The sequence below is a fragment of the Rana temporaria genome, chromosome 9 (genome assembly GCF_905171775.1).
Source record: "Rana temporaria chromosome 9, aRanTem1.1, whole genome shotgun sequence".
NCBI lineage: Eukaryota > Metazoa > Chordata > Amphibia > Anura > Ranidae > Rana > Rana temporaria.
This window is the reverse complement of record NC_053497.1, coordinates 27,913,269-27,937,860: the sequence shown is the minus strand read 5'-3', so window position 1 is coordinate 27,937,860 and position 24,592 is coordinate 27,913,269. Positions and strand designations below refer to the sequence as shown.

At 44.9% G+C, this 24,592-nt stretch overlaps 1 protein-coding gene across 7 annotated transcripts in view; it reads right to left on the bottom strand.

The window, feature by feature from the left end:
* MVB12B (multivesicular body subunit 12B) overlaps nt 1-24,592 on the bottom strand; it is a 219,519-nt gene that overhangs the window by 17,398 nt on the left and 177,529 nt on the right. For all 7 annotated transcript variants that reach the window (XM_040323017.1, XM_040323022.1, XM_040323018.1 and 4 more), the window contains 2 exons: nt 12,888-12,943; nt 7,661-7,720 (listed from right to left, as the gene is read on the bottom strand). In XM_040323017.1, coding sequence (XP_040178951.1) covers nt 7,661-7,720; nt 12,888-12,943 — 116 coding nt within the window. The remainder of the gene's footprint in view (nt 1-7,660; nt 7,721-12,887; nt 12,944-24,592) is intronic.

Here is a 24,592-nt window from a genome sequence, read left to right as displayed (position 1 = left end):
CACCCTAAATCAAAAGGTCTACTACTGCAATACTTAGGACTATAAATAGTAGGGCAGGGGCTAATCCAACAAGATATTGACTCAAACCATACCTTAATGCCTCGTACACACGGTCGGAATTTCCTACAAGAAAAGTTCGATGTGAGCTTTTGGTTCGGAAATTCGGACTGTGTGTAGGCTCCATTGGACTTTCCAATGGAATTTCCGACAGCAAAAATTCGAGAGCCGGTTCTCAAATTTTTAGACGGGAAAAGTTCTTGTCGGAAAATTCCGATCGTCTGTATGCAATTCCGACGCACCAAAAACATGCATTCTCTGAATCATTGAACTTAAAGCGGTAGTAAAGCCTTTTTTTTTTCATCTCTGAAAAGCAAAAGCCATAATGATCTTACTTACCTTGGAACGAGGTTAGAGGAACGTACTTGGTCCACGCCGAGGGAGATGTCATCTTGCCTCGGCGTGTCTTCCGGGTATCGCCGCTCCAGCGCTGTGATTGGCTGGAGCGGCGATGACGTCACTCCCGCGCGTGAGATTTCCTGGCCTTTAGCCGAAGATCCCACCTGCGCATGCGCCACTGCAGTCAGCGGCGCATTGCGAGGGGAATATCTCCTAAACCATACAGATTCCAGTCACGATAAAAATCGCAAATCGCCGCCATTACTAGTAAGAAAATAATAATAAAAATGCCATAAAACTATCCCCTATTTTGTAGATGCTAGAACTTGTGTGCAAACCAATCAATATATGCTTATTGTGTTTTTTTACCAAAAATATGTAGAAGAATACGTATCGATCTTAACTGTGGAAAAAATGTTTTTTTATATATATTTTTTGGGGATATTTAATTTAGCAAAAAGTAAAAAATATTGAATTTTTTTCAAAATTGTCGCTCTTTTTTTGTTTATAGCACAAAAAATGAAAGCCGCAGAGGTGGTCAAATACCACCAAAAGAAATCTCTATTTGTGGGGAAAAAAAACGTTAATTTTGTTTGGGAGCCACGTGCAATTGTCAGTTAAAGCGACGCAGTGGCGAATCGCAAAAGTCCTCTGGTCTTTGGCCAGCCAAATGGTCCGAGGCTTAAAGCGGAGCTCCACCCTAAAGTGGAACTTCCACTCATCGGAACCCTCCCCCCTCCGGTGTTACATTTGACACCTTTCAGGGGGGTGCAAATACCTGTCTACCCACACAGTCTGCGGGTAGACTGGAAAACACACGGCTCCCAGAACACAGCGGGGACCAGTGAGCACGGCATAGTGCGACTCGCGCATGCGCAGTAGGGAACCAGGCAGTGAAGCCGCAATGCTTCACTTCCTGGTTCCCTCACTGAGGATGGCGGGGGGAGCAGCAGAGTGACGAGCGATCGCTCGTCCTCTGCTGCCGGCGCCGCTGGACTCCAGGACAGGTAAGTGTCCTAATATTAAAAGTCAGCAGCTGCAGTATTTGTAGCTGCTGGCTTTTAATATATTTTTTTCGGCGGAGCTCCGCATTAAGTGGTGAAAGTGACGCTGGGGGCTGGACGGGAAGGGGTTTACACAAACATGCTGCAGAAATGACAACTAGAAGAATGGGAAGAACATTTTTCCTTATAGGGAAGAAACAATATTCTGCTTTTTTTTGGCCCCCCAAAGTTTTCTCCTTGCTCAGCACATAAAGATGTCAAGTCCACGCTAATTAGCTCTTAAAAAGACACAAATTAGATCTGCGCAGCAAACAGCGATTATAATCAAGATGAATCTCTCACCATTAGGGAACAGAAGCTTGGTGAAAAGAATGGAGTATAGAGAAGTATAATAAAATGCAGAGGAGTAGGTATGATGGACAGTTTGGTCTGTGACATGAAATAAACAGATGCTAGGGAAGAAATACAGAGTGTTCTTTGCACAATTCCCTGCATGAAAGTCGTGTAACAATGGCATTGCACTTTTTTTATATTTTTTTATCCCTGCGTGCTTTATGCTTTTTTAGTTTGTGGTTTGCTACACACAAATGTGATCACCACTTGGAGTTACCTCCTCCCTTCATTTTTTTATTTCCTACAAAAAATATCCCTGTAGACGCACGCCGATTATTGCAAAAATGCTGTCGGTTACCGTATTTATCTTGCTATAATGCGCCCTGGCGTATAGCGCGCACCCCCGAACTTGAAGGAAAATTCCTGAAAAAAAAACATACTTACAGTTTGGATGCCCCTCATCGGTGTCTTGCCCGTCGTCCATCGGCGGCCTCGTCCGGTCCGGCGTCTTTCTGCGGCCATCGTGGTGTCCTCCCCGCTCGATCCCCGCGCTGTGTTTGAACCACTCCGCCGACATATACCGAGCGCAGTACACTCGGGTATAGTCGGGCAGGCTCGGCTCCTCTCGCGTACAGGACGTGACTGCGAGAGGAGCCGAGCCTGCCCGACTATACCCGAGTGTACTGTGCTCGGTATATGTCGGCGCAGTGGTTCGGTATCGGCGAGTACTTGGAAAAAAAGTATCGGTACTTGTACTCGGTCCTAAAAAAGTGGTATCGGGACAACCCTAGTTCAAACACAGCGCGGGAAGCGGGTATCGGCGTATATCATGCACCCACGATTTTGCCCTGATTTTCAGGGAAAAAAAGTGCGCGGTATACGCCAAAAAATACAGTATTTTCCTCAGGGGCACATAACACACACACACATATATATATATATATATATACAAACATACATACAGTACAGACCAAAAGTTTGGACACATCTTCTCATTCAAAGAGTTTTCTTTATTTTCATGACTATGAAAATTGTAGATTCACACTGAAGGCATCACAACTATGAATTAACACATGTGGAATTATACATAACAAAAAAAAGTGTGAAACAACTGAAAATATATTTCATATTCTAGGTTCTTCCACCTTTTGCAGCAGACACATCTCTAGAACTGGTAAGAGGAGACTGTGTGAATCAGGCCTTCATGGTAGAATATCTGCTAGGAAACCACTGCTAAAGAAAGGCAACAAGCAGAAGAGACTTGTTTGGGATAAAGAACACAAGGGATGGACATTAGACCAGTGGAAATCTGTGCTTTGGTCTGATGAGTCCAAACTTGAGATCTTTGGTTCCAACCCCCGTGTCTTTGTGCGACGCAGAAAAGGTGAACGGATGGACTCTACATGCCTGGTTCCCACCGTGAAGCATGGAGGAGGAGGTGTGATGGTGTGGGGGTGCTTTGCTGGTGACACTGTTGGGGATTTATTCAAAATTGAAGGCATACTGAACCAGCATGGCTACCACAGCATCTTGCAGCGGCATGCTATTCCATCCGGTTTGCGTTTAGTTGGACCATCATTTATTTTTCAACAGGACAATGACCCCAAACACACCTCCAGGCTGTGTAAGGGCTATTTGACCAAGAAGGAGAGTGATGGGGTGCTGCGCCAGGTGACTACCTCTTGAAGCTCATCAAGAGAATGCCAAGAGTGTGCCAAGCAGTAATCAAAGCAAAAGGTGGCTACTTTGAAGAACCTAGAATATGAAATATATTTTCAGCTGTTTCACACTTTTTTGTTATGTATCATTCCACATGTGTTATTTCATAGTTTTGATGCCTTCAGTGTGAATCTACAATTTTCATAGTCATGAAAATAAAGAAAACTCTTTGAATGAGAAGATGTGTCCAAACTTTTGGTCTGTACTGTATAAAAAAAGTGATATAGTACAAATAATAATAATAATAATAATACCAAGCTTTGTCTCACGAAGCTCATACTCAACCATGTGCTCACAACTGACAGGACCAGCTTGTGCATGGCTTTTAGTAATTGCATAGAGAGTGGCGGGTTAATACGTGAGCAATAACTGCGGATTTCCCAGAGAAAAGGGGGAAACAATCTTCTCAGTCCACTTACAATTATGTTTAAGCAGTAATGAACCCAAAAACAAAAAATTGTTACTATATTGCTGCTTACCAATCGTTCATAGACTGATCAAAATTTGGCTGACTCAGCAGGAACTGGCTGAATTTCAATCCATCTATAGGCAGGCTGGTTGTACTGAACTCAATCTTTTGATCGACTTCAGTTCAACCAGCCTGCCATTTTTTTTTGCTTAACCACTTCCTTACTGGGCACTTAAACCCCCTTCCTGCCCAGAGGACTTTTTGCGATTCGGCACTGCGTCGCTTTAACTGACAATTGCGCGGTCGTACGACGTGGCTCCCAAACAAATTTGACGTCCTTTTTTCCCCACAAATAGAGCTTTCTTTTGATGGTATTTGATCACCTCTGCAGTTTTTATTTTTTGCGCTATAAACAAAAATAGAGCGACAATTTTGAAAAAAAAATATATTTTTTACTTGTTGCTATAATAAATAGCTCAATTTTTTATTTTTATTTTTTTTTTATCCTCAGTCTAGGCCGATACGTATTCTACATATTTTTAGTAAAAAAAAAAACGCAAATATGGTTTGCGCAAAAGTTATAGCGCCTACAAAATAAGGGACAGAATTATTTTTTATAATTTTTTTTTTACTAGTAATGGCGGCGATCTGCGATTTTTATTGCGACTGCGACATTATGGCGGACACATCGGACACTTTTGACACATTTTTGGCACCATTCACATTTATACTGCAATCAGTGCTATAAATATGCACTAATTACTGTATAAATGTGACTGGCAGGGAAGGGGTTAACACTAGGGGGTGAGGAAGGGGTTAAATGTGTAGCCTAATTAGTGTTCTAACTGTGGGGGGAGGGGGGTGACTGGGGGAGGTGACCGATCTGTGTCTCTATGTACAAGAGACACAGATCCGTCTCCTCTCTCCCTGACAGCACCACTGTCTGCGAGAGCCGGGAATGAGAAATGATCTCATATGTAAACATATGAGATCATCTCTCATTGGCCGCACAGATCGCCTAGCAAACGACCACTCCGATTGGCCGTTCACGGCGATCTGTGATTGGCTGTGTCCAAGGGACACGGCCAGCACAGAAGTTCCCCGCTGCGCGCTCGGGAGCGCGCGCGGGGAACGCGGAAAGGGGCGGCCGTAAAAACACGGCGCCCCAGAGAAGTAGAACCACCCTGCGGCCGTATATAGTCGTACGGCCGTCGGGAAGTGGTTAAAGGAGTTGTAAAAAAAAAAAAAAGTTTTGCTGAAATGACTGTTTACAGGGTATAGAGACATAATAGTTAACCGATTCCTTTTAAAAACGATAAAAAATAGATAAAAATCAATCATATAATGTACCTGTAGTTTTTTAGTTTTGTTTTTGCATGCTGTTTCCTGCTTCTTTTCTGTACAGAGCCACAGAGCCAATACAGGGCAGTGATGGTTTGGAAAACAAAACTGATTGGTGCTGAGGGGTTTTAGACACACAGTAATCACACCTCCTTGATTAGTGACCACAGAGAGAAATCTCCCAGTACTGTGGTCATCAGGAAACAGACAACCAGGAAGTGTGGAGATCAGAGAAGAATTACAGCAACTTGAGAGTAAAAACGAACAATGAGGACATGAAAACAGCACTGCATTAAGGTAAAGGAAGCTATTAAGATAACAAAAAAAATTCCTTTACAAACCCTATTAATCATTGCTGGTGGCTATTGCTGGCAGCAGTGATCATTGCATTCTGACAGATGGAAAACCTTGCTCTGTCAGAATACAATGGAGCTATGGGAGGGATTCCTCCATCAACACTGACCGTGTTAATGGGGAAATCAAGCAATTTTCTTTTCTTCCTTGGTTGAAGGAAAAAAATTGCCTGCCTAAGATGGTGGCTGATTTTTTTTTTTTTTTTTTTTCCTTTATTTCGCCGTGTTGATCTGGCCAGTAAGTCTGTTATTTTTCAAATTAGTTTAACAGACCAAGCAAAAAGTCCAGCAAAAGTGGCAGATAGAGGGTTGAGATAAACACCGACGGTGGTGGGGGGTGGGTGCAAGGGGGTTTACAATGGTCGGCTTTTATTAATTTACTGTGTGTAAAAAAAAAAATGTCTGTAACTGCAGATCTAAATAGCCAGATTCACGTAGATGGCCGCAACTTTAAGGCGGCATAGCTTAAGGCATTTAAGCTACGCCGCTGTAAGTTAGTGAGGCAAGTACATGATTCACAATGTACTTGCCTGCTAAGTTACGGCGTCGTAGCCTAAAGCGGGCGGGCGTAATGGCGCCCAATTCAAATTTAGCTAAGGGGGCGTGTTTTATGTTAATGGGGCTTGACCTGACGTTTTTGATGTTTTTTTTTAACTGCGCATGCGCCATGCGCCTACATTTCCCAGTGTGCATTGCGGCTACGTCCGCCGCACGGGCCTACTGATTTAGACGTGGACGTAAACTACGTAAATCCCTATTCACGGACGACTTACGCAAACGACGTAAAATTTTCGAATTTCGACGCGGGAACGGCGGCCATACTTAACATTACTATTCCATCTATTTGATGGAATAACTTTAGGTGGCCTATCTCTTACGTAAACGGCGTAAATGTACTGCGGCGGCCGGGCGTACGTTCGTGAATAGGCGTATCTACTGATTTGCATATTCTACGCCGACCGCAATGGAAGCGCCACCTAGCGGCCAGCAGAAATATTGCAACCTAAGATAGGACGGCGCAAGCCGTCTAATCTTAGATATGTTTAAGCGTATCTCTGTTTGAGAATACACTTAAACATAGGTCGGCACAGATTCTGAGTTAGGTCGGCGTATCTACTGATACGCCGACCAAACTCTACCTGAATCTACCTAAAAGTGTTTTTCATTTGTTAAGACAAGTCCATCTAAATCTGCAAGTGCATCCAACACAACCGTCTCCGAGACGGACAAGGCTGCTGTCCAAAGAGGTCCATGTTAGTCCTCCAAAAAGTGAAGTAAACCTAACTGCTCATTGGCGCTCTAAACAGTGATTCACCGTGGATCACTTTTCAGAGGGCACTTAGCAAGTGGCTGGGAGGTGTCAATTCGCCTCCTTACTGCCTATTTTAAACCTTAAGCCCCCGTTTACATCGGGCCAATTTGACCTGTCAAATCGCATGCCAAATGGTAGCCTATTGCTGGCAACGGCACTGTCCGAATCAGTGCAACGTCAACCTTGCGGCGCCGCACCGATTCTCAAAAGTAGTTCCTGCACCACTTTTGGGGACGACTTCAATAGACCTCTGTGCATGAACCCGTACAGATGTCTTTCAAATCGTCCCCGACTCATATTGAAATGCTGGTTTGAAATTGTGCGAGCTTCGCTGAATTTACGCGATTTCAAACCCGCATTCAGTGTGAACCTGGGCTAAAAGCAGCGCAGCCCCAACTGCTTCAGTATTACCTGCTGAACTGGATGGGGCATCATACTTACTGCGACACACGTATACAACCCGTTTAGTTGCCTTGTTGCTCAACCACCTGTATTTACTGCCCCCTCAACCATAATTGTAAGCTTAGCCTAAGACAGGCAGTGTGTTACTGGCCGGGTCACCATGTAAAAATAAAAAGGGGGAAAGAAAAAAGCCCTAAAAATTAAAAAGAAATGCAGCCATCACATTTATGATTAGTAAGCTGCAATATGTAAAATGTTTGTTTTTGGGGGTTAATTCCACTTTAAAATGATTCCCAGATTAAAAATCATGGAGCGTTTGGTGGTGACGCAAACATATTGATGACCGGCAGATTGTCTCTTTAGTGTGCAACAGAGCCTCTAATTTTCTTACCTCCTTCTCTATTTCTGCCAGAGACTTGATTGTAATTCCCAGAAGGTCAATCTGCTGCATCTAAAATATGAAAAAATATATATATTTATATATCTTCAATTAAAAAGCAGACATTAAGTAATCTAAGTATCTGATGACAGACACAATTAATAAATACTCCAAGCTTTGACTGACATTTGCACTCTAACTAAAGTGACTTGCAGTTTGTCTATTTGACCACTTGAGGGCAGAAAAGCCAAAGGAATTTCAACAATCACGACAATAAGTATTAATTCTGTATCACATGCATTCCTGTGTCGAATATTTAAAAAAGGGTTTTCGTATACAAAAATGCCCATATTTAGTGAAACAGATTATAATGCCGCGTACACACGAAACAGATTCTAATAAACACGATAATTTTTCGGCTTGTAAAAAACTAAGTTTTTCAGCCTCTAGAAAAAACATTTTTTTTTCAAATTCATCATTAAAACGACGTTGCCTACACACGATAGTGAAAAAAAATGATCTAGCAAAGCGCGGTGACGTACAACGGCACTATAAAGGGGAACTTCCATGCGAATGACGCCACCCTTTGGGCTGCTTTTGCTGATTTCCTGTTAGTAAAAGACGATTCGCGCTTTTCTGTCTGTTACAGCGGGATGAATGTGCTTACTCCATTACGAACGGTAGTTTTACTAGAACGAGCGCTCCCGTCTCATAACTTGCTTCCGAGCATGCGTGGGTTTTTCACGTCGTTAAAGCCCACACACGACCATTTTTTTACAACCCGAAAAACGACAACGTTTAAAACAACGTTAAAAAATAGAGCATGTTCAATTTTTTTTTTTTTTTTTTTTCGTTTTTCAGAACCCGAAAAATGCTGTCAAGCCCACACACGATCATTTAAAAAAAAACGTTTGTTTTTTACAAGCCAAAAAATGATCGTGTGTACGCGGCATTACAGTATGCTTTTATATTTAAACATCAAAAATGTACCATTCTTTAAGGCAGACTTACAATGCATAGCACAACCCAATTGCTCCTTATAGTCAGAACCACTTTCTGAACCACATTCTCATTTTGGATTTACACAGCAAAGTACAAAGCTCTGTATTGCTTTCCCTATAAAATACATTTACATGACTCGTAAAGGAAATATTCCCTTGGTACAAAAGGGATGATCAACTTCCAATCAATTTAGTTATAATCTCCCAAAATTACAAATGTCAATGTATCCAGTTTTTGTGGTTGCCATAACATGAATACAAAGAGATGGCCTTGGAAATGGGAATTGTAGATATATAGCTAGATTCAGAAAGAGTTAAGCCGGCGTATCAGTAGATACGCCGTCGTAACTCTGAATCTGCGTCGTCGTATCTTTAAGTGTATTCTCAAAATGAGATACAATTAAATCTAGCTAAGATACGAAGGCCTGCGTGAACGCTGATTTACGCCTAGAATGAGTAAATCAGCGAGATACGCCTATTCACGAACGTACGCTTGCCTGTCACAGTAAAGATACGCCGTTTACGTAAGGCGTTTTCAGGCGTAAAGTTAGTCCAACAAATAGCTGGCCTAGCCAATGTTAAGTATGGACGTCGTTCCCGCGTCGAATTTTGAGAAATTTAACGTCGTTTGCGTAAGTCGTCCGTGAATGGGGCTGGACTTAATTTACGTTCACGTCGAAACCAATAAGTCCTTGCGGCGTACTTTGGAGCAATGCACACTGGGATATGTCCACGGACGGCGCATGCGTCGTTCGTTAAAAACGTCAATCACGTCGGGTCACGATTCATTAACATAAAACACGCCCCCCTGTTCCTCATTTGAATTAGGCGCGCTTAGGCCGGCACATTTACGCTACGCCGTTGTAAATTAGGACGCAAGTGCTTTGTGAATAGCAAACTTAGTTGGTACGTAGTTGGTGATCAGGTTTGCACACATCTCAGGGGGGATTTTGATCCACTCTAAATCCTTAAAGGGCAAGTTCACCTTTACAGAAAAATCTGTAAGGTGAACTTACACAGGTTCCCCCTCCTCTCCTCCCCCTCCTGGGCCTGCTGACCTGGACCGTGGCAATCTCCGGTTCTAAGCCCCGATATGTCCACGCCAGGAGTCCAGGGCTTAGAAATCCCCTGAGCTGAATGTCCAAAATGCCCCTCGTTTGGAGGGACGTTTTGGAGAATTATAATTGGTCAGTGGCGTCAGATGGGCGGCGCCAACCAATCAGCAGCTGCATAGCCCATCCTGTCAGCTATGGAGAAGACGCGTGACTGCAGAGAGGATTTCTAAGCCCCAAACTCCTGCCACAGATATATCGGGGGGTTAGAATCGGAGATTGCCGTGGTCCAGGTCAGCAAACCCGGGAGGGGGACCTGTGTAAGTTCACCGTAAAGGTGAACTTAAACTAGGGTTTCTTGGCTGTCGCTTGGCAACTCAAAGTTTCAGCTCCCTCCATACATTTTCTATAGGAATAAGGTCTGGAGACTGGCTAGGCCACCTTAATGTGCTTCTTCTTTGTTGCCTTGGTGGTATGGGTCAGTCTCATGCTAAACGACCCATCTTCATTGTTCTGGCTGAGGGAAGAAGGCTCTCATTGCCCCTTCAATGCGGCAAAGTTGGCCTGTACCTTTAGTAGAGAAACAGCTCCAAAGTGTAATGTTTCTCCGTGCTTGACTGTAGGGATGGTGGTCAGTCAAAGATCATGGTGGTCATAGTCAGCATTTTTCTTCACGGCGAGTCACGTTAACGCCAAAAAGCTCAATTTTGGTCTTATCTGACCACAGCACTTTCTCCCAATCCTCCTCTGAATCATTTATTATTATTATACAGGATCTATGTAGCACCAATAGTTTGCACAGCACTTTACAACATCAGGGCAGACAGTACAGTTACAATACAATTCAATACAGGCTGAATCAGATGGCCTCAGAGGCGTATCTAGTGAAAATAGCGCCTATGGCAAGCACTGAAACTGCGCCCCTGTCGAAACAATTGAAACCCATCTTTCAGATAACCTTAACAAAAAAAAAACAGCTAACAAAACTAGTGATATTTATCATCCCTTGTGATACCTCGGGTGGTGACATATCCTCTTTATGGAGAAATCTCTGTTTTTTTAGACCCCCGATACCTCCTCTGCCCTCCAGTTAAATGCAGAACCAATACTGGAAATCTTCATCACTTAAGGCCTCAGTTTTCACAGAGGAGAGGGAGAAACTGATGTTCCTCCTTCTTCTTTGTGCACTGCCAATCTGACCAGATGGAATGGGAGAGGCTGGGAGAACAGGGGAGGGCTGTGGCTGAACGCAGCAGGGATAGCGCTGCCATTGTCCATTAGCAAAGGTGCTGAAAAAAAGATCCTGCCTATGCTTGGGAGGAGGGAAGAAGAGACCTTCAGACCCTGGGAAGTGCCTTACTGCCCAGCCACTCAACAGTGCCCCCTTCATATGGCACTTGCCATGGCTGCCATACCCTAGATACGCCACTGGATGGCCTTGCTCGTTAGAGCTTAGAATTTAGAAGGGAGGGTCAGGTGAAACAACGGGTAATAACTGTAGGGGATGAACTGATGGAGAAACTGAAAATGCAGTTGTTAGGTGTGGGTAGGATAGGCTTCTCTGAATAGGAGGGTGTAGGTAGGATAGGCTTCTCTGAATAGGAGGGTTTTCAGGGATCGTCTAAAAGCCAAAAGAGTAGGATTTAGTTCACGTTTGTAGCTCTAGACAAGTTACTCATGCATTCATAATGATCACAAACTGGTTCTCCTAAGATCCTTTGCTGGCATTTCCTTACTCATCAGCATAAGGAACCCGGTTGCCTTGTCAGTTCAATGCCGTATTTGTTGCCTGTCTATGGCTGTGCAATCTCTGTCTAGTAGAGATACTACACAGAACCTTTCAGATGCCCAAGTTTCAAGAGTGTCGACCATCTGCACTTCAGACTCCCAACTCCAGTAGTAATGGGTATTCGACCTAAAGTCTGACATTAAAAAAAAAAATCTTTGCAGAGAAAGGGAGGTAGCCAAATGGAACCGTTCTGCTCTTTCCTTTAACCACTTTACAACCAAGGACGTCATATGACGTCCTTGACTTTGTGCGGTGATATCTGAATGATGGGTGCAGCTACAGGCATCATTCAGATATCACCGTCTTCAGCCGGTGATTCTGTGCACAATAAGAAAGATCAAAGTGGCAGTTCCGCCGCTTGATCATTCTTATAGGCGGCGGGAGGGGACGCCCCCCACCCTCCCGCCGCCATTCGGTGCTTCTCCGGGCTCCCCCGTGCCATCGGGGGCTCGGAGAGCGAATCGGCCGGCGCTTGCTGGGAAAGCATACAGATGACTGATGACCAGATGGTCACCGGACATCTCTATGACCGTCGGAGGTCCGGGCGCGACGTTATGACGTCACGCCCGGTACCCGGAAGTAAACAAAGCCGCAATCGCGGCTGTCGGCATTAGATCTGTGAATTTTTTTTCACCGATCTAATGCTTGTAATTGACCCCCACATCTCTCCATAAAGAGGACCTGTCACAGTGATTACAATTACAAGGGATGTTTATATTCCTTGTAATAGGAAATAAAAGTGATCAAAAAAAAATATGTAAAATAAATAAAGTGTAAAAATAAAAACATTAAGTAAAATAAAAATAAAATATATATATGTTTTTAAAACGCCCCTGTCCCCGGTAGCTCACACTTAGAAGCGAACACGCATGCAAGTCCCGCCCACGTATGTAAACACCATTCAAACCCCACATGTGAGGTATCGTCGCATGCGTTAGAGCGTGTGCAACAATTCTAGCACTGGATCTCCTCTGTAACTCGAAAATAGTAACCTGTAAAAAAAATTTAAGCGTCGCCTATGGAGATTTTTAAGTACCGAAGTTTGGCGCCATTCCATGAGTGTGCGCAATTTTAAAAAGTGTGACATGTTAGGTATCTATTTACTCGGCATAACATCGTCTTTCACATTATACAAAAAGATTGGGCTAACTTTACTGTGTTGCTATTTTTAATCCATGAAATCATTTCTTTTGCGCAAATACCGTGCGAGGAAAAAAAGTTGCAATGACTGCCATTTTATTCCCTAGGATGTCAGCTAAAAAAATATATATATATAATGTTTGGGGGTTCTTATTAACTTTCTAGCAAAAAATTAGATTTTTACATGAAGGAGAAAAGTGCCAAAGTAGGCCCGGTTGTCAAGTGGTTAAAAATATGATCCTACGGTGACTACTTACCGCTTCTGATGCGCAGGCAAACTTCTCAGATATCATGAAGGGAACACCGTCCATTGCTGAAACATATAGAATTCTCATTAGAGAACATAGGATTGGAACATACCACTTTTAAACAAACAAACAAGCAGCAAATATCTTTTGGTCAACAACACACAATTACAAAAATAGTTTGCCCATTGCTCCCATGTGAAAAGACACATTTAGAAAAAAGAAAGGCGTCTCCTCTAGACTAAGCCAGCCCACATCTTCCTCATCTGTGTGTCTGTCAAAGCATGGCGTGCGGGAACAGCTCGGTATAACAAGCCGTCTCGGTGTCACCTGCAGTCATTAAAATTGAAGCCGCTTCATCTGGGCGTTGTGCCACTGTATGGAATACAGAGAGGAAAACCCATGCCAAGGGCTCAGAAGTGTAATTAGCATCCTCCTAAACAAACGAGCTTCCACACAGCTGTAATTAAGCAAGCTTGTAATTAAGCCGATGCCCTTTATCATACAGATCATGCTTAAAAACGCTTTGAAGGATGGACGTGTTATTAATGCGATAATGTCAAATCACAGATATTCGCCAAGGCGGTCATTGTTTCTCCAGTTCCAGGACATACAAAACAACATAAAACCCCTTCTGAAAATCTATCGTAGAAAATCCATCATAAAAAGTGCACATTTTTTCAGCTTCCTTAAAAGGCATTGCAATATTGTCATTAAAGCGGGAGTTCACCCGAAATTTTTTTTTTAACATTAGATTGATGCTCATTTTGTCTAGGGGAAGCGGGTAGTTTTTTTTAAAATCAAAGCCGTACTTACCGTTTTAGAGATGCATCTTCTCCGCCGCTTCCGGGTATGGTCTTCGGGACTGGGCGTTCCTACTTGATTGACAGGCTTCCGACAGGCTTCCGACGGTCGCATCCATCGCGTCACGAGTAGCCGAAAGAAGCCGAACGTCGGTGCGGCTCTATACGGCGCCTGCGCACCGACGTTCGGCTACTTTCGGAAAATCGTGACGCGATAGATGCGACCGTCGGAAGCCTGTCAATCAAGTAGGAACGCCCAGTCCCGCAGCCCATACCCGGAAGCGGCGGAGAAGATGCAGCTCTAAAACGGTAAGTACAGCTTCGATTTAAAAAAAACTACCCGATTGCCCTTGACAAAATGAGCATCAATCGAAGGTTAAAAATTAACATTTCCGGGTGAACCTCCACTTTAAAGGAGTTGTAAAGGAAAAACATTTTTGGGCTAAAATTAATGTCTGCAAGGTAGACAGACAGAATAGTGTAATGATTCTGTTAAAAAACGAGTAAATACCTATTTAAAGTGGAGGTTCACCCTAAAAAACAATTTTTAACATTAGACTAAGCATAATAAGGGCATTTACTTTCGGCAGGTCTTTTTTTTTTTTTCTCTGTACATACCTTTATATTCTGATTTGGTCCAGGGCTTCCGCATTCTGATGACTTCCGGGACTGGGAGTTCCTATCCCTGCCTCAGGGTTCCGATGACTGCGGGACTGGACGTTCCTATCCTTCGGTTCGATGATTGACGGCTTGTGAAACAGGTGACCTGTTGCACAACACGCGTCACCAGATTTCCGGAAATAGCCGAGCTAAGAGTCAGCACTATACGGCGCCTGCGCCCGCCGTGTAGAGCTGACTGCGCAGGCGCCGTATAGTGCCGACTCGCAGCTCGGCTATTTCCCGACATCTGGTGACGCGCCTTGTGCGACAGGTCACCTGTTTCACAAGCCGTCAATCATCGAACAGAAGGATAGGAACGCCCAGTCCCGCAGTCATCGGAACCCGGAAGCCCTGGACAAAAACAGAATATAAAGGTATGTACAGAGAAAAAAAAATAATTACCTGACAAAAGTAAATGCCCTTACTATGCTGGCTCTGCTAGATTTAATGTTCCATTTTTTTTTTTTGGATGAAATTCCTTCATCTATATCACCTCCGGTGTTCTAGTTTCTGTTCTCTCATTCACTTCCTGGTTTGCGGCGCTCGTTCATGTAAGAACTACATTTCCCAGTATGAATTGCGGCACGCCCAGTAATTCACACCTCCTTGAAGTCTCTAACATGTAGAGAGCGTCCTGCCGCACAGATGTAGTTCCCAGGAGGGGGTGAGCACGTCACTGACCACCGCAGTAAAGCCTCCTGTCACGGTGGTCAGTAAAATCAGACAAGCAGGAAGTGAACAGAACAGAGAAGAAATAGAGCAACTTCTGAGCAAAAATGAACAATGAGGAAGTGAAAAGAGGAATGTCTGCAGGTAAAGGATGCTTATTATGAAAACATTTTTTTTCCTTTACAACCCCTTTAAGTTTAACTGTTCAGAAAACTGGATTCATAAGTCTGTTTTTCATTTTATTTTTAATTTGGAGTGTTGCTACTGCAGTGCATGTTTGTTTCTCTAAATCAGGGGTCTCTAAACTTTCGAAAAAAAGGGCCAGTTTACTGCCCTTGAAATTTTAGGGGGGCCGGACTGTGGCCAGTGGGAGTAGAAATCTCCAGAGGATTGGTGGTGGATGAGAGTAAAAACATTACATCATTGGTGTCAGTGAGAGGAATAGTGCCCCTATCATTAGTGTTAGTGGGAGATAGATTTCCCCATCAGTGATGTCAGTGGGAGGAATAGTGCCCCACACAGTGGTGTAGTGGTTAGCACTTTCACCTAGCAGCAAAAGGGTCGCTGGTTCAAATCCCGACCACGACACCATCTGCCTGGAATTTGCATGTTCTCCCTGTCTGCATGGGTTTCCTCCGGGTACTCCGGTTTCCTCCCACACTCCAAAGACATGCTGGTAGGTTAATTGGATCCTTTCCAAATTGGCCCAGTATATATGTGTTCATGACTGTGTGTCCCAAGCGTGTCGAGATCCTACAGGGTAAATGACCGCACCAGCCTGGCTGCAAAAAAAAGCGCCAAGAGGCGATTCAGTTTGCATGTGTAGCACTATACAAGTCACTCATTCATTCATAATTGATGTCAGTGGGAAAATTAGTTCCCCATCTCTGGTGTGACTGGGAGGAATAGTACCCCATCATTGGCATTAGTGGGAGGAATAATGCCCCTTAATTGGTGTCAGTGGGAGAATTAGAGACGCCAATACATAGAGAGACGTGGTACGCAGAGATCATGCCTCTTTGTCTTTGCAGTATATCTCTGTACAATTTTCAGCAGTTACTGGCATATCTAGGAGAGGTACCTTATAAACACACCTATAGCAGTACATGATTATCTCTGCAGACTACCGATATCATGGGAAAATAGCAACAAATAAAAACTCTATGGCTGATTTACAGAAACTTTCAGAGAAGAAAGGATTCTGGCTGTCACATTTTTAGAACAGGCACTAAAACTAAAGTGGCTGTAAGACTCAGAAATGAAGAATGAACACCTATCCTTCTATAGTGTGTATGTGCCTCAGTGCAAAGCACTATGTGCGATTTCTGTTTTCTCTCTCATTCCTCTATCTGCAGGAGTCACTTCTGGCAGTCCATGCCAACACCAGTCAATACCCAGAGAAGGCCCCCCCCCATCTCCAGCACACAGTCTGTGATTGACAGCCTTAGCGATGCAGGTTTATCGCTATGGTGTAGCGGGGGGGGGGGGGGCTTGTCCGTTACTTCCACTCAGGATTACCCTCAGCTCCTTGCTCTATGTTGTGCAGTGAAACACATCTGGAGCTCAGAAATGTTGTGTAAATTCTGAACATTGTACATGTTTATCTGCAGCCATCTCTCCTCTACATCAGCTCAATGTGTGTAAGAGGATTTGCTTCATCCCTGTGTATCACCTTACACCTTAGGCTTGTCACGTCAATGAGTATATGTTAGGCCCCGTACACATGACCGGATCTGTCCGCTGATATTTGTCCACGGACCAGTTTCAGCAGACAAGTTTGGTCGTGTGTACGGCCTATCGGACAGTTTTCCGGCGGACATTTGTCCAGCCGACCGTTTTCCAGCGGACAAAAATTTCTTAGCATGCTAAGAAACCTGTCCGCTGGAAACCTGTCCGTCGGACATATCCGGTCGTCTGTACAGACTCACCGGACATGTTCGATCGACCGCCATCCCTCGCATGCGTCGAAGTGATTCGACGCATGCGTGAAAGTATTTACCTTCCAGGGCCGCGCACGTCGCCACGTAATCGTTGCGGCGACGGCGCGGCCACGTCACCACGTATCCTGTCCGCGGGGATTTTGGTTTGATGGTGTGTACAACCATCAGACCAAAATCCGGAGCGGACATGTCCGATGAAAACGGTCCGGTGGACCGTTTTTATCGGACAATCTGTCCGTGTGTACGAGGCCCAAGGGTTTAAAGCAGAAGATAGAAACTACAGTATATCATGAGAAGAGGGCTGATTCATCCCTGATACGCTAGATAAAAGATATCTCCCATGGGACTCTGTTGCAGCAATAGAAATCGCAAAATAACAAATTGGTGTATAACAAGTAAAAAAAACTCAAATGGCAACATAAAGCTATGCTTAGTCTTGCGGTGTGAGCAAGTAACCTTTCCTGGATAAAATGCTGGTGCAAGCTCCCACTTGGGCTCTCTTCACATGAAGCCGCTCTGCTCTGCAAGAGATCCACGTGCAGATCCCTTGCTAAATTGGAGCCGAATGGGACTTGTCAGTGTTTTGAAATAGAAACATAGAAAAATGCCTGGTGGTCCATGTCCCGGCCTGGGCGGACAGACGAGGTGAAGGATCTTTGTTGGCAAAACTACTTAACCATCTAGTAAGCCATACCGTCCAACTCACTGAGGGAGTGGATACGATACATAAGTTTGACCCCTTGACTGCCCAGTGTTGCTGGTGCAGGTCTACTTTAGATTATGGGTACACCATCTGCCATATAGGCATTCACCTCTACTCTCTGGACAAGTATGATGATTAATGGACCTACCCTTTACCTCCCACCCTGCCTGTCTATTGTTTTACAGGACTAGCACACTTGGTTATAGTGTGTGACCATATACCAATATCTTGCCTACGCTCCTGAGGAAGCGCTGACGCACGCAACATGTAGAGCATTATCACACTATACCTGCCTATGCCAAGCCTGATTGGATATTGGCTATCATTCCATTTGGACGTCATCATTTTACCAGGAATGGGTTTTAGTGGTGCTGTATTTAGTATACTCTCTAGGCAATATGCGTTTTGTGCAATTGTAATTAATTTTTTATTCTATATTTTAACTTTTTGTATTGAAATTAAATATTTGTATTATTAAATGCTGTGTACTTGTGTCTATAAAGTCCATGTTATTATTCTCGCAAAGTTTTCCAACTCAATATAAAAACATATAACTAAGAGTCGCTTCACACAGGGGCGACTTGGGATCTGACTTCAAGTCACCCCAAGTCGCGCGACATGAGAAAATCAATGTAAGTGAATGAGAGCCGTCTTAATGTACACTACTAAGTCGCTCCGACTTCAGAAAAGGTTCCTGTACTACTTCAATCTGACTTTTAGGCGACTTGTAGGCAACTTGTACCCATTGATTTCAATGGAAGTTGCCTCCAAAGTCGGATCACTGTCTTAACTGAAGCAACTTTATGGGAAGAGAAAATTGTTTTCTCAGACAAACCCCTCCCTCCCACAGAGCTGATTATTCTTTGAGGCTGAATTCAAACTTGTGCGGTGCGAATCTTGAGGGGGAACTCCACGCCAAATTTTAAATAAAAAAACTGCATGGGTTCCCCCTCCAAGAGCATACCAGGCCCTTAGGTCTGGTATGGATTCTAAGGGGAACCCCCTACACTGAAAAACAGCGTGGGGGTTCCAGCAAAAACCATACCAGACCCTTATCCGAACACGCAGCCCGTCCGGTCAGGAAAGGGGGTGGGGATGAGCGAGCCCATCATGCCTGGGACTGCAACGTCATACGAAGCGGGGTCACTGGGTGACATCACCCGGTAACCACGTCCCATGCCTATATAAATCGTTGCGCACAACACACACGGCATTACAGCGGGAGAGATCGCCGAATCAACATCGGAAGAAGAGAAGAGGGAAGAAGACGACGCAGAAGACTGGGCCGCCGCTAGTAAAAGAGCTGGAAGAAGATAGCGGAGGAGCCCGGCAGAAGGCACCGGAGAGCGGGAAAAGAGGGAAGAACACGACGGAGAAGACCAGGCCACCGCAAGTAAAAGAGCTGGAAGAAGATAGCAGAGGAGCCCGGCAGAAGGCACCGGAGAGCGGGAGAAGAGGGAAGAACACGACAGAGAAGACCAGGCCACCGCAAGTAAAAGAGCTGGAAGAAGATAGGTACGGTTCAGGAGGGGGGGGGGCACATGCTCGTCCCCTCCCCCTTTCCTGACCATCCGGGCTGCATGCTTGGATAAGGGTCTGGTATGGATTTTTCCGGCGTAGGGGGTTCCCCTTAAAATCCATACCAGACCTAAGGGCCTGGTATGCTCTTGGAGGGGGAACCCATGTTGTTTTTTTATTTAAAATTTGGCGTGGAGTTCCCCCTCGTGATAAGCCACTGGCAAATTCCCCTGTCCTGGAGGCGACTTCAAGTGGAGTTGTAAGTCGCCCCAAGTCACGCTGTGGTTCACGCTCAAGTCGTGTCCAAGTCGCCCCCCAAAGTCGCGCACAAAGTCGTGTTGCCCCTGTGTGAACCGGCTCTAAAACTAAGGAGTTTCAAGACCATGGCCAGTTATAGCAAAACAGTGACAGATGGAAAACAAAATGCTGAGGGGGAATACGACTGAGAAACATGAAGGCAAGGACGGTCAACTTAAGACGAGGTTATGCACTGCTACAAAGGGAGCAAGTTTGCTGTAATGTGCCTCACTACAGGGGTTGTAGAACAATGGCACTCACTCTGACACTTATCGGACATCAGGCAAACTTTTTCACATCCCTGGTGACAAAACTCAATATTGCTTCTCCTAAGAATGACAATTTTCTACTCAGTGCTGAAAACTACATATATTTTACAATTAGTGGCGTTCGATTCAATTGACATTGAAATCCTGATTTGCATAACATTATCATATTTGAAGGGAGAGCAAACCTTTCCAGATTGAAAATCTAGTTGAATTGCTAATATTTGGACGAGAACGTTTAGAGTTCATTGCTCTGCTCTTTCGATCCAATATCCAAAGCTGCTAGGAGCAATAATCAGGAAACACAACCGACTCATGCCAGGACAGTCATCCACTATAAAGCGTTATGGCTAACTGGCTCTTGCTTAGCTTCTACCTATTCATCACTGATCAGGGGTCATCATTACTATGTGCCACTGCAGTTCATTAGAGTAAATGTACAACTCTGTGCTCCATTTACACATATACAGAGTGGCCCAGATTCAGTAAGCAATTGCGCCTGCGTAACCATAGTTACGCAGCGCAATTGCTGACTTGCGCCGGCGTAACGAGTTCTCCTGATTCAGAGAACTCGTTACGCCGACTGCAGCCTAAAATCTGCGTGGCATAAGGCTCTTATGCCACGCAGATTTTAGGCTGCATTCTTGCGATGACCGCTAGGGGGCGTTCCCATTGTGGTCAGCGTATAGTATGCAAATTGCATACTTACGCCGATTCACAATGTTGCGTGCCCCCTGCGTACGCAATTTACGTCGTTTCCGTACGGCGTGTTTAGCGTAAGGCTGCCCCTTCTAATAGCAGGGGCAGCCAATGCTAAACTATACCCAGCGTTCCCGCGTTGCGACGTTCGAATTTTACGTCGTTTGCGTAAGTGAATCGTGAATGGCGCTGGACACTATTCTCGTTCACTTTGAAGCAAATGACGTCCTTGCGACGTCATTTGCCGCAATGCACGTCGGGAAAGTTTCCCGACGGAGCATGCGCTCTACGCTCGGCGCGGGAGCGCGCCTAATTTAAATGATTCCCGCCCCCGGCGGGATCATTTACATTGCGCGCGCTTACGCCTCGCAATTTTGCCGGCGCGCCCTCGCAATTTACGGAGCTACTGCTCCGTGAATCGAGGGCAGCGCAAAATATTTGCGGGGGCGCAGGGCAAAATCGTTGCCCTGCGCCTCCGCAAATAGAGCGCAATTCTTTCTGAACCTGGGCCAGTGTGTACAGAAAAGATGAATGACAGCAGTATGTTACCAGTGTTCTATTACTAAACAAAATGTCATATGTATTTGTGTTATTTCTAATGCTGCATACACACGATCGGATTTTCCATCGGAAAATCCTTGAATGGTTTTTACAACGGAATTCCGCTCAAGCTTGGCTTGCATACACACGGGCACACAAAAGTTCTCTGAACTTTCGTCCATCAAGAACGCGGTGACGTACAACACTACGACGAGCCGAGAAAATTAAGTTCAATGCTTCCGAGCATGCGTCAAATTGTTTCCGAGCATGTGTCGGAATTTTGCGTGTCGGAATTGCTACAGACGATCAGGTTTTCCGACGGAAAATTTGAGAACCAGCTCTCAATCTTTTGTTGGCGGAAATTCCGACAGCAAAAGTCCGATGGAGCCTATACACACAATTGGAATTTCCGTTCAAAAGCTCACATCGGACTTTTGCTGTCTGAATTTCCGATCGTGTGTACAGGGCATAAGAATTTTGGTGCAATTAAATTGCAGGATACAGTTTAAAAGGAAAACACTTGGTAAAAAAAATATTTGAAAAAAATTAAATAAGTAACCTATTCCCTCCCCTTCAATGTGACTGGCTTGCTGTTTTTTTCTAAAATGTGCCCCAGACCTCAAGGGAAAATTACAGAAGATTTGTTACATGTACTCTCAATAATGCAGGGGTAAAAGGATGCTGGCACAGACGCTTTTCTTATCCCAGCACTGTGTCTGGACCACCTTATTGGCCAAAATGAATTTCACAGGGATGTAGGGAAGTTTGTGCCATCCTTTAATTTAAGCAAGAGGGTTAGTATGCAGTAATTCTATTAGGGCCCGTTCACACCAGATGTTGCTCAAGGTGCAGACAAAGCAAAAAGCCCTGTTCCTTAGCAAGGAAGCTACACCGCCATTAAAAATAAATAAATAAAAGAAAAGGGGGAGAAAGAAAAGCCATGCATTCCTTTTTACAGTGAAGCATGCTGCAATGCAATCCACCACACCAAACCATGCTGCGGCCAATAACACTGAATGAAATACCACTTTGTGACTTTTCAATAAAGTTCTGATAAAAAAAAAGGGTACGGTGTGATGAGCAGTTAACTACACATTGGCAACATTGTCTTCACATCACATACCAGTGGTCCTGCGATACTGCTGGTGTGAACAAGGTGTGATTTCTAAATTTTACAAGTTTGCACTTCCATTTCTTTGTTGTATTATACAGAGATATTTTTAGAATGGCCACCCTAGGGAACTTTCTTGCTTGGTGCAATTTACTGTGTCAAGATGTAAAGAGAAAAAGGATTGTCACTACTCCCAACCAGCCCAGGTGAATAAATGATAAAGAACAGCCTCAGATTACATGAAGACCAAACCACGCACACTGATGCATTTCGCCCCATCCACTTAATCATAGGGTGGGCAGTGCGAAATGCATCAGCGTGTGCGGTTTGGTGGAGACATGTAGCCTGCTCTTTATCATGTATTCACCTGGGCTGGTCGAGAGTAGCAGCGATCCTTTTCTCTTTACATTTACTAACCCCCTGGAATGGCATCAGGTCAAGCCTGCACCCCATGTTCTGGAACACAAGAATATGCTTTTACCTCTACTTTGAGTGGCGCCATAAGTAATCCAACAGGTTACTTTGTAAAGATATCAACCACACAACGAGGGCATTGTTTTAGCCACACAATGAAGCCATTCGGCTGACCTTTGGATTTGCCTTGTGAGCAGTAAAGCTCAACCACTGCTCAAGCACTGTAAAAGCCAGAGCCTCCCTATGTAAATATACTGTAAAAGAAAAATCACAAAAATGTATGATATTTACATAAAAGTGATCTTTTCTTTCCCTTCCTTGAATACAGACCGACTTCCCATGGCCTCATAAATACATTTTCTGAGTGGGGTTAGATCAATAGTGGACACTTAGGGCATGTTTCCTCAAAAGCTTTGCCAGCTTTCTCTACTTGCCCCTTTTTGTTTTTTTGTATTTCTTTCTTGAAGGTACTTTGACTTGGGTTTTAGTTTTCTGGTTGTATGCTCATCAGACAGGCCCCAGTGTCTGGGGACGGGCTCACTCAGATAATATACAAGGAGTGAGTCGTGTAAGGAAAATGATGCAATAGCTTTCCTGAAGCTCTCGCAGAGGTTAGCTATTATTCGTAACTGTTGTAGTGTGATTATTCTTAAAGCGGGAGTTCACCCGAAATTTTTTTTTTAACCTTAGATTGATGCTCATTTTGTCAAGGGGAATCAGGTAGTATTTTTAAAATCGAAGCAGTACTTACCGTTTTAGAGAGCGATCTTCTCCGCCGCTTCCGGGTATGGTCTTCGGGACTGGGCGTTCCTATTTGATTGACAGGCTTCCGACAGGCTTCCGACGGTCGCATACATCGCGTCACGAGTAGCCGAAAAAAGCCGAACGTCGGTGCGGCTCTATACGGCGCCTGCGCACCGACGTTCGGCTACTTTTGGAAAATCGTGACGCGATGTATGCGACCGTCGGAAGCTTGTCAATCAAATAGGAACGCCCAGTCCCGCAGCCCATACCCGGAAGCGGCGGAGTAGATCGCTCTCTAAAACGGTAAGTACTGCTTCGATTTAAAAAAAACACCCGATTCCCTTTGACAAAATGAGCATCAATCTAATGTTAAAAATTAACTTTTCGGGATCTGGGCCTCTGCTCTGCTTTTGTCTAAAGAGGTTCATTTATGTTGTTATTCTCTAAACCGGGCATCACTAAATGGCGGCCCGCGGTCCGCGTCCGGCCCGAGCTGCTGCTCTTTCCGGACCGCGGCGATCGCGCCATTTAGCCGCCGCTTTTGTCCCCAGCCTCCTCCGCTATTTGTTAGCAGAGAAGAGGAGCGGACGGCGGGAGGCGGGACAATCCCGGACCGTGGGCGGGACCAGAGAGGTAGCTGCCTGTTAGATGGAGGTGATTGGTTGCTAGGAGGCGGTCCTAGCAGCCAATCACCAGTTCGCCGGAAAGTCAACCCGACAGCTCCCGCGCCTTCAGTCCACGACTGTCCCGCCTCCCGCCCTCCGCTCTGTGAAAGGTAGGAGTGGAGAGGGAAGGGAGGAAAATGTATGAAAATGTTAAGGATGGGGAGCGGGGCAGTGCTGTGTGTGTGGAGGGGGGTCATGTAAAAATGGCATCATGTAAAGGGGGCATCATGTAAAGGGGGCAGTACTGTGTGGGGGGGTATGTGATGGGGGCAGTACTGTGTGTGGGGGAAGGCATATGTGATGGGGCAATACTGTGTGGGGGGGGAATATGTGATGGGGTCATGTAAAGGGGCAATACTGTGGGGGGGATATGTGATGGGGCAATACTGTGGGGGGGATATGTGATGGGGCAATACTGTGTGGGGGGGATATGTGATGGGGCAATACTGTGTGGGGAGATATGTGATGGGGTCATGTAAAGGGGACAATACTGTGTGGGGGTTATGTGATGGGGCAATACTGTGTGGGGGGATATGTGATGGGGCAATACTGTGCGGGGGATATGTGATGGGGGTCATGTAAAGGGGGCAAAACTGTGTGGGGGATATGTGATGGGGGTCATGTAATGGGGCAATACTGTGTGGGGGGGATATGTGATGGGGCAATACTGTGTGGGGGGATATGTGAT